General features: G+C 56.7%; 2 protein-coding genes across 2 annotated transcripts in view; both read right to left on the bottom strand.

Annotated features, from left to right (window-relative positions):
• Positions 1–21: 21 nt before the first annotated feature.
• On the bottom strand, positions 22–1,900 carry ENH_00081430 (hypothetical protein, conserved; the record flags this gene model as incomplete). The annotated part of the gene is made up of 2 exons (XM_013583311.1): positions 22–187; positions 572–1,900. Coding segments are annotated over 2 exons (1,495 nt in total), but the record flags the coding sequence as incomplete, so codon positions are not given.
• Positions 1,901–9,375: 7,475 nt separating this feature from the next.
• The window catches only part of ENH_00081440 (hypothetical protein, conserved), a gene marked incomplete at both ends in the record, with an annotated part of 1,860 nt that continues 1,235 nt past the window's right edge, over positions 9,376–10,000 (bottom strand). Inside the window, one exon of the mRNA XM_013583312.1 lies at positions 9,376–10,000. This exon is cut by the window's right edge and continues 1,235 nt beyond it. Coding sequence (XP_013438766.1) covers positions 9,376–10,000 — 625 coding nt within the window.

Below are 10,000 nucleotides of genomic sequence, written 5' to 3' on the forward strand. Positions count from 1 at the left end.
CAGCAGCAGCAGCAAACCCACCGAGTGCAGCACAGAGGAACTTGGCGCTGCGCAGCTGCTGCGCCAAAGCCAACGGGGGGGGGCCCCTGTGGCTCTTGTAAGAATGGCTGATGGCCCTGCGGGCTTTGCGGCTGGTGGGGTGGTCGAAAACCACGGCCAAGTGCGAGGGCCGCAGCCGCCGCCGCAGCTGCAGCAAACCCTAAACCCTAAACCCTAAACCCTAAACCCTAAACCCTGAACCCTGGGCCCCAGGCCTGGGCCCCGCGCCCAGGCGTTCGGCGGCGCGGCGGGGGGGAGTTGGGAAACGGGAAGCAGTGCACACACGCAAGAGGCCAAGCCAAACCCTAAACCCTAAACCCTAAACCCTAAACCCTAAACCCTAAACCCTGAGGGGGTGCGGCTTCGATCCCACCACTTGGTGGCCTTTAATTAAACGTCAAGAGCAGCACTCTTTGAAGAAGAATTTAAGACGGGAGAAAGCAGCAGCGGCGCTGGTTTCAGCGGCAAACCCTTTTTCAGGGTTTCCAAACCCTAAACCCTAAACCCTAAACCCTAAACCCTAAACCCTCACCTGAGCCAAAGCCCGCACAAAACCCCACAGGGCCCCCACATCTTCTCCTTCTCGACTTTTCAAATGAGGCATTCCATGAAAACATCTAAACATTACACAACTCCCATCCACCACCAGAAAACGCCCCACCGCGGGGGCCCCCGAACTGGGGGCCCCGGGGGCCCCCTCGCTGGGGGCCCCCCCCGTGGGGGCCCCCCGCGTGGGGGCCCCCCTCGTGGGGGGCCCCCTAGTGGGGGCCCCGGGGGGCCCCCTCGTGGGGGTCCCCACAGTGGGGGCCCCCCTGCTGGGGGCCCCCAGGGCAGAGGGTCCCCCGGGGCCGGGGGCCCCCTGGGTGGGGGCCCCCTGGGTGGGGGCCCCTGAAGTGGGGGCCCCCTCAGTTGGGGCCCCCAGAGGCGGGGGCCCCGGGGAAGGGGCCCCTGAGGTGGGGGCCCCTGTAGTGGGGGCCCCCGTGGGGACTTCCACAACAGGGAGACTTGTGGTGGGGGCCCCTTTGGGGGCCCCCTTGGGGGCCCCCTTGGGGGCCCCCTTGGGGGCCCTTTTGGAAGCCTTTTTGGGGGCCCCTTTGAGGACTTCTTCGGGGGTTTCTTTGGGGGCCCCCTTGGGGGCCCCCTTGGGGGCCTTTTTGGGGGGGCCTCCTGTGGGGGCCCCCGTAGTGGGGGCCCCTGCGGAGGGGGCCCCTCTAGTAGGGGCCCCCCTGGAGGGGGCCCCTGGGGGGGGGCCCCCTGTGGGTATTTCTGGAGACCCTTTTGTGGGTTGGGCAGCAGGGCAGGGGGCAGGGGGGCCCCCTGTGTTCATCCTTGCAGCAGCAGCAGCAGCAGCAGCAGCAGCAGCAGCAGCAGCAGCGCTTTTGGAGCTGGCAGAAGAGGTGAAGCAGCTGCAAAAGCGGGGGGACAGGGGGCCCCCAAAGGGGGCCCCCAGGCCTCCTCGGGGGCCCCCCGGGGCCCCCGGGGCCCCCCGGGGGCCCCCAAGAAAGCTCAAACCCAAAAGGGCCTCTTCGGGGGGCCCCCTGCTGCAGGGGGCCCCCACAGCTTGCAGGGGCCCCTCCATGTGTCTTCTGGGCCTTCTGCGTCTGCTGCAGGTGCTGCAAGCAGCATGCAGCAGCAGCAGCTGCTGCTGCTGCTGCTGCTGTTGCTGCTGCTGCTGCTGCTGCTGCAGGTGGGTGGGCGGGAACCGTGAGAGAAACCCCGCTGCCGTTGTTGCTGCTGTTGCTGCTGCTGCTGCTGCTGCTGCTCGACGATGGGCAGAAGCAGCAGGGCCCCAAGGTAAAGGGGGGCCCCCTAAGCAAGTGGGGGGCCCCCCAAGTCTCGCTGGGGGCCCCCAAACCCTCATAGCTGGAAGGGCCAAAAGGGTACAGTCTGGCAGCAACGGGGGGCCCCCTTGACACACTAAAGCGGGCGACGGATCTAACAGCAGCAGCAGCAGCAGCAGCAGCAGCAGCAGCGGCAGCTGTGGGGCCCTGCCCATCACAGCAGCAAAAGGGCCCCTGCTGCTGCCATTTGCGAGCCACCGCAGCGCAGCAGCAAAAGAAAACTCAAAGAAGCAAATGGGGGCCCCCAGGGCCTCTTTTTGGGGGCCCCCTTGGCCAGAAGGGGCCCCCAAAAGACCCTCGCAGCAGCAGCAGCAGCAGCAGCAGCAGCAGCAGCAGAAGCAGCAAAAACAAGTTAATCAAATTTGAATCCAAAACAACAAAAGAACCCAAAAAACACACAAGTAATTTATTCCATTCACTGGTGCTGCTCTAGGGCCCTAGGGGGCCCCTTGGGGGCCCCCCTGGGGGCCCCTTTGGGGGCCCCCCGGGGGCCCCCTGGGGGCCCCTGTGGGGGCCCCCGGGGCCCCTAAAGCCTGGCTAAATAAAGGAATAAAATTGAAGCGAAATAAATAAATATATTTTTTGGATTTATTTTATTTTAAATTTGATTTATTGAGTTATCATAAATATTGTTTTATTTGTGGACTTGACGGAATTAAGTTATTTTCTTTATTTTTTTAATTATTTAATTCTTTTAATTGATTAATTCGTTGAAATGATTTAATTAATCAAAAGATTTAATTAATTTAATTAATTTAATTAATTTAATTAATTCAAATTTTCAACTCGTTGCAGCTGCCAGGCCATCTTTAGGCAAAGAGGAGGACTCTCTGCGCTTGTGGTGCCTAAGGGTTTAGGGTTTAGGGCTTGCTGCAGCAGCAGCAGCAGCAGCAGCAGCAGCAGATGCAGCAGCAGCAGCTGCAGCAGCAACAGCAGCAGCCCTGCCGCCCCACTCCAGGCCAGCTTCAGCACCCCTTTTGGGTGTACAATAGAGACCTGCTGAGGTGTACATACACCTGCTGAGGTGTACATACACCTCAGTGTACAACAAAGAGCTGCTGGGGTGTATAGACACCTGCTGCTGCTTCTGAGCTGCGCTCTGCAGCAGCAGCAGAGCCAAACGCAAACCCTAAAGGCGCCCGAAGGCCCCTCTCACCTCCAAACCCTAAACCCTAAACCCTAAACCCTAAACCCTAAACCCTAAGTGGAAAAGAGGCTAAATAGCATTTAAGTCCAGCCGTTTCGCTGTACTGGATAGACAGGCCGCTCTTGGCCAGTTCGAGCTGTCTGTACACCCCAAGTCCTTTGGGCCCTTCCCCTCTGCGGCAGCCCAAGTGCCCCAGTGGCCCTCCAGCCCCCAGTGGTCACATGGGGTGACCAGTGGTCACTTGCATGCGCATGCAGCCACTTGTGGGGTGACCAGTGGCTGCTGAAGTGACCAGTGGTCACTTGCATGCGCATGCAGTGGCTGGTGAAGTGGCCAGTGGCCGCTTGCATGCGCATGCAGTGGCTGGCGAAGTGACCAGTGGACCACTGCATGCAGCTGCAAATGACCAGTGGTCACTTGCATGCGCATGCAGTGGTCCACTGGGCCGGCGGCGCGAGGGCGAAGCGCGGGGGCCCCCAGGACCAGGGGGGCCCCCTTGAGGGCACGAGGGAGAAGCGCAGCAGCAACTGCAACAAATGAAAACTGTTCTGCTGCCTTCGGAGCGCTCGGGGACGCGGGGTGTACGTACACTGGACAGGGAGCGAGCGCTGCTGAGGTGTACGTACACCTCAGCACAGTGAGCCAGCGCCGGCGCCGCTGGAAAGCGAACCGGCAGCTCAAATAGTCCTTGGAATGAACTTTATAAATTATTTATTATTTATAAATGTAAATAATAAAAGATGAATGAAAGAACTTGAAGGAATTTCGACTTCTTTCCTTGAATGCAACTTTCTCTTTCCTAAACCACCAAACACAACCGCCTGCATGCACGCCGCCGCGAAGATGTGCTGAAATGCATTTATTGGAAGCAAACGGGAAAATAAATAAAAACAAAATGAAAACGGAAAATAAATAAAAAGAAAATGAAAAATATAATCATAAATGAAGTGGAGCTGAAATTGCATGCATCTGAGGCGCAACACGCGCAGCGGCTCCTGCTGCTGGAACTTGGGACTTTTGCAAAAGACTGAAACATAAAAGTGCATTTAAATCCACTTTTCCGCTAATAGCTTTATTATATCATCAAAAAGAGAAGAAGAAACATAAATGAGAAGCAGAAATACAACAAGAAGCAGAAGTGCTTGCGCAGAAGCGAAGTGCATTACTCCGGTGTACGTACACCCGAAACGCCGCGGCCTCCATTTTGAGGACTCGGGGCGTTTCGAGTGTACGTACACCCCAAGTCCTCCATTTTGAGGACTTCCAAGCTCATAATGCATCATTTTGAAGATCTAATTCGCGCATGCATGCAGCAAACAGAAACTTTATTTAATTAGAGAGCAATTCCAAATAAATGCAGTTTATTTCCTCCACTTTCCAGCTGCTGCATGCACTCTGCTGCTGCTTCGGCCTGCTGCTGGGCCAGGCGCGGGCTGCTGCTGCAGGCCTTTTCTGGGCTCTTTCTCTCGCGAATTTCTCCTCCTTGCATCATTTTAATTCTTTTCTTTTTTTATTTCTTTATTTGTTCTTTTTTTCCATTTATTTAATCCATTTTTCATCCATTTTTTCCACTCAAAAGGCCCACAAATGCCGCCCCCTCCCCCGGCCTTCGCTGCGCTCTGGCCTTGCATAGCAGCTGCCTACACACTGCGACGTCCTGCTGGAGCAGCAGCAGCAGCAGCAGCAGAAGCAGCAGGAGCAACAGCAGCAGCAGCAGCAGCAGCAGAAGCAGCAGGAGCAGCAGCAGCAGCAGCTCACCTCATTGGGGCAGGAGCCAACTCGTCCTTGCCTGAGCATGCTCGGCAGCTGATAGACTTGAGCTACCTGCGACCAAACCAAACCCTAAACCCTAAACCCTAAACCCTAAACCCTAAACCCTAAACCACATTAGAAGCAGCAGCACTGAGCCACGGGGCAGCAGCAAAGCTGCAAACAACGGAGGCATTAGCAGCACCAAGGACAGCAGCAGCCGCAGCACCCTAGGCGTAGTTAGCAGCAGCAGCAGCAGCAGCAGCAAACCAGCACTAGCAGCAAAGCAGCAGCAGCTGCAGCAGCAGCACCGAACTAGCAGCAGCAGCAGCACCGAACTAGCAGCAGCAGCAGCACCGAACTAGCAGCAGCAGCAGCAGCAGTTGGATACAAGGGCTCCGCAAGGTGTCCATACACCTGAGGGAGCAGCAAAATGCGGAATAAAATGAAAAATAAATAAAAAGAATTAAATTAAAAAATTAATTACCTGCAAATTGTCTGACTGATAAAATATGTAATCAATGCAGCCTTTTTGCCATCCGTGAAAAGCTGTAAAGGCTGGCTCCTCCACAAAGTCCCCAGCTGTGCTGCTGCTGCTGCTGCTGCTGCTGCTGCTGCTGCTGGGGCTGCTGCTGCTGCTGCTGTTGCAGTTGCTGGGGCTGCTGCTGTTGTTGCTGGGGCTGCTGCCGTAGTTGCTGGGGCTTGTGCTGTATTTGCCCGGGCTGCTGCTGCTGCTGCTGCTGCTGGGGCTGGGGTTGCTGCTGCTGCTGCTGCTGGGGCTGGGGTTGCTGCTGCTGCTGCTGCTGGGGCTGGGGTTGCCGCTGCTGCTGCTGCTGCTCGGGCTGGGGGTGCTGCTGCTGCTGCTGGGGCTGGGGGTCACCGCGGGGCCCCAGATGCCCGCCTGCGGGGCCTCGGGCCCTGCCTCGCAAGCAGCAGCAGCAGCAGCAGCAGCAGCAGCAGCAGCAGCAGGCAGCACAGCTGCTGCTGCTTGCTGCTCCTTTCCTTTCCACTGCGTGTCAGTGGGGCGAATGGCATAAGCGCTTTTGAGGGCGAAGGGTAGAGACACTACAAAGGGGTCTTCCGCTTTTAGCTTCCCCTGCTGCTGCTGCTGCTGCTGCTGTTCTTGCTGCTGCAGCTGCAGCAGCTGCTGCTGCTGGAGATCCTGCGGCTGCAGCTGCTGCTCAGGAGATGCAAGTGGGGAGTCCTGCTGCGGGGCGGCAGCAAGAGGATCTGCGGGGTTCTCGCTGCCGTTGGCCTCGCTGTCCTGCTGCTGCTGCTGCTGCTGCTGCTGCTGCTGTTGCTGCTGCTGCTGCTGCAGCTGCTGCTGCTGCGTGTCAGCGGAAGGGCTGTGGGCTGCAGGCGATTCTGCCGCAGCTGCTTGCGGCACAGCTTCTCCCGGAGCTGCTGCTGCTGCTGCTGCTGCAGCTCCCGCCGCAGCTCCTGCTGCTGCTGCTGCTGCAGTTCCTGCTGCTGCTGCTGCTGCAGTTCCTGCTGCTGCTGCTGCTGCTGCTGCTGGCTGCCTAAAGAGAGCTCTCACGGACTTCTCCCAAGCAGCAACAGAGCCCCTCGAGATTTGAGTTAAAGCCCGAGAGGCCTCTGGGGCACTAAAGACAAAAATAAAAATAAAAAATAAAAAATAAAAATAAATAATTAAATTAAAAATAAAAATAAACTAAAATTGAAAAGAGTAAAAAGGAAATTAAAAGAAATAATAAATGAACAAAAATGAGACAAATGTGACAGAGATAAAAAGGGAAAAAGGAGCCAAAAAAGGAAAATAAAGGCAAAAAGAGACCAAAAAATGGCAAAATGAGACCAAAAATTGGGAAAAAAACAGAAAAAAAGGGGAAACAAATGGAGACAGAAAAGGAGACAAAAGGAGTCAAAAAGGAGACAAAAAGAGTGGAAAAAAGGGACAAAAAGAGTGAAAAAAGGGACAAAAAGAGTCCAAAAAGGGACAAAAAGAGTCCAAAAAGAGCTAAAAAGGGCAGAAGTGGACAGAAAATTGCCATGACAATGGAACTAACGACAGGAAAAAAGGGAAAAACAAAAAGGGATAGAAAAGGAGACAAAGAGTGTCAAAAAAGAGACAAAAAGAGTAAAAAGAAGGACAAAAAGAGTCAAAAAAGGGACACAAGGAGCCAAAAAGGAGACAAAACGAGCAAACAGAGACCAAACAGTGCCAAAAAAAGACCAGAAACGGGCCAAACGACGGGGAAAAAAGCGAAAACAAATGGAGACGAAATAGGAAACAAAAAAAGACAAAAAGGAGACAAAAAGAGTTAAAAAAAGGGACAAAAAGAGCCAAAAAGGGGACAAAAAGAGTCCAAAAAGAGCAAAATAAACTGCAATTCACTTCATTGCGGAGGCGCCTGCGAAGTGGTGGCCCTGGGGCCTTATGGGGTAAGTTTTGGAGGACATGAGGAATTGGCCTGCGACAAAAAGCCGGAAATGAAGTCCATTTAATCCATTTTAATCCATTTTAATCCCTTTTAAGCCATTTAAATGCATCAAATAGCTTTAATTTGATTCGAAATAATTATTATTCAGAAAAAATGAGTCAGAAATTCGAAAAATTGGAAAAAAAAGAACTCAAGAGGAATAAATGGTAAGTGAAGGGAGCAGCTGCAGCCGCACCAGAGCTGCAGCAGCAGCAGCACAGCAGCAGCACAGCAGCAGCAGCGCAGCAGCAGCAGCACAACAGCTGCAGCAGCAGCACAGCAGCAGCAGCACAGCAGCTGCAGCAGCAGCACCATAGCAGTAGCGGCAGCACAGCGCAGCAGCAGCAGCAGAAGCGCAGCAACAGCAGCAGCAGCAGCAGCAGCGCAGCAACAGCAGCAGCAGCAGCAGCAGCAGCGCAGCAGCAGCAGCACCTGAGAGTTTGTCTTTGGCGAGTTGGGAGAAGTTCATTTGTCCCTGCAGCACCAAATGGTAAAGAGGACTTTGTGGGGTGAAGTTGAAGTCTCCGCATGCAACAATATGGACAAGTTTATTTGCTGCTTCCAAAGTTGCTGCTTCCAGTCCCTCCACTTCTGCTGCATAAGTGTCTCCAAGTGCAGCAGCCCACTGCAGCAGCCGCGCCTTTGCTGTTGCTGCTCCTGCGCCGCTGCAGCACAGCGTCCGCGGCGGCGCCTCCCCCGCTGCTGCTGCTGCTGCTGCTGCTGCTGCTGCTGCTGCTGCTGGTGCTGCAGCTGCTGCGCGCGCGGGCTCGCCGCCCGCCGCAGCCCCCGCAGCCGCGCCCCCAGCAGCAGCAGCAGCAGCAGCAGCAGCAGCAGCAGCAGCAGCAGCAGGGTCCAGGGCCTCCGCGCCAGGGGGCCTCGTGTCTCGGAGAATGGCGAGGGAGCCGGGGGCCCCCTTGAGGGCCTCGTAAGCTGTCAAGACACCCCGTTGCTGCAGGTCAAACAACCCTTTGAAGAAATAAACCAACTGACACAACTTTATATCTCCTCGAGTTGGAGAAAACAACAAGTGCGTGTTTGCTGCCACCAGCAGCCGCGGACACGCCTGCTGCTGCTGCTGCTGCTGCTGCTGCTGCTGCGGCGGCGGCTCGGCCTGGGAAGCGGCGCCGGGCGATCTCTCCTCCTGCTGCTGCTGCTGCTGCTGCTGCTGCTGCTGCTGCGGCGGCAGCAGCAGCAGCAGGGTCCAGGGCCTCCGCGCCAGGGGGCCTCGTGTCTCGGAGAATGGCGAGGGAGCCGGGGGCCCCCTTGAGGGCCTCGTAAGCTGTCAAGACACCCCGTTGCTGCAGGTCAAACAACCCTTTGAAGAAATAAACCAACTGACACAACTTTATATCTCCTCGAGTTGGAGAAAACAACAAGTGCGTGTTTGCTGCCACCAGCAGCCGCGGACACGCCTGCTGCTGCTGCTGCTGCTGCTGCTGCTGCTGCGGCGGCGGCTCGGCCTGGGAAGCGGCGCCGGGCGATCTCTCCTCCTGCTGCTGCTGCTGCTGCTGCTGCTGCTGCTGCTGCGGCGGCTCCTCCTTCAAGAGAACTATGAGGGCCACCTGGTCTTTGTCCATAATGCTGCAGCGCAGCAGCAGCAGCAGCAGCAAAGCAGCAGCATCAGACGCAGCAACCTCACCAACAGCACCCACACCAGCAGCAGCACCCTCAGCAGCAGCAGCACCCCCAGCAGCAGCAGCAGCACCCCCCAGCAGCAGCAGCAGCAGCAGCAGGACCTGTTGTCTCTGAAGTTGAACTGGTAAGCTGCTGCTTCGAGAAGTTGGAATTTATCTCTTCGCCAAAAAAGAGCAACGCCGTCGCTGCGGGTCAAAGAGCTGAGCCGCTTGTACACGCAGCCGTAGCCTTCTCCCGCCAATTGCTGCAGCAGCAGCAGCAGCAGCAGCAGCAGCAGCAGCAGCAGATATCGCAGCAGCAGCAGAGGCAGCAGCAGCAGCAGATATCGCAGCAGCAGCAGAGGCAGCAGCAGCCGCAGAGACCGCAGCAGCAGCAGCACCAGGGCCAGCAGCAGCGGCAAAGACCGCAGCAGCAGCAGCAGAGGCAGCAGCAGCAGCAGCAGCAGATGCAGCAGCAGCAGCAGCAGCAGCAGCAAGACACAGGCTGATGAGTCACCGATTCGAAGAAGGAAAGTCTTCTTTCTTCAACTTCTTGCAAACAAATGACAGCAGGAAGGTGCAGCAGCAACTCCTTCAGCACTGCAGCGCCGCGGCGGTTCCACGCCAGCAGCTGCGGGTCCTGCAGCAGCAGCAGCAGCAGCAGCAGCAGCAGCAGCAGCGAGGTGTATGCAGTCCTCGTAGGAGGCACAAGCGGAGCAGCAGCAGCACAGCAGCAGCAGCAGCAGCAGCAGCAGCGAGGTGCATGCAGTTGTTGTAGGAGGCACAAGCGGAGCAGCAGCAGCACAGCAGCAGCAGCAGCCCAGCAGCGGCAGCAGAACAGCAGTAGCAGCAGGACAGCAGCAGCAGCAGCATAGCAGCAGCAGCAGCAGCATAGCAGCAGCAGCAGCGCAGCAGCAGCAACGGACCTGTTTGCTGTACTTCTCGTCTACTAAGCTTTCTGCAAGTATATTGAAAGACATAATCCTCCAGTGGCCAGCAGCAGCAGCAGCAGCAGCAGCAGCAGCAGCAGCAGGGGGGGCCCCCCGCCGCAGCAGCGGGGGCTTTGAGGGGCCCCCAGACCCCACAGGGAGCCACCGGCGGGTTGCTGCCTTTGCTGTGTCTTCTGCGCTGCAGCGGCTGCGCTGCTGCTGCTGCTGCTGCTGCTGCTGC

This window comes from Eimeria necatrix, genomic scaffold (genome assembly GCF_000499385.1).
Source record: "Eimeria necatrix Houghton genomic scaffold, Enh_scaff892, whole genome shotgun sequence".
Classification (NCBI taxonomy): domain Eukaryota; phylum Apicomplexa; class Conoidasida; order Eucoccidiorida; family Eimeriidae; genus Eimeria; species Eimeria necatrix.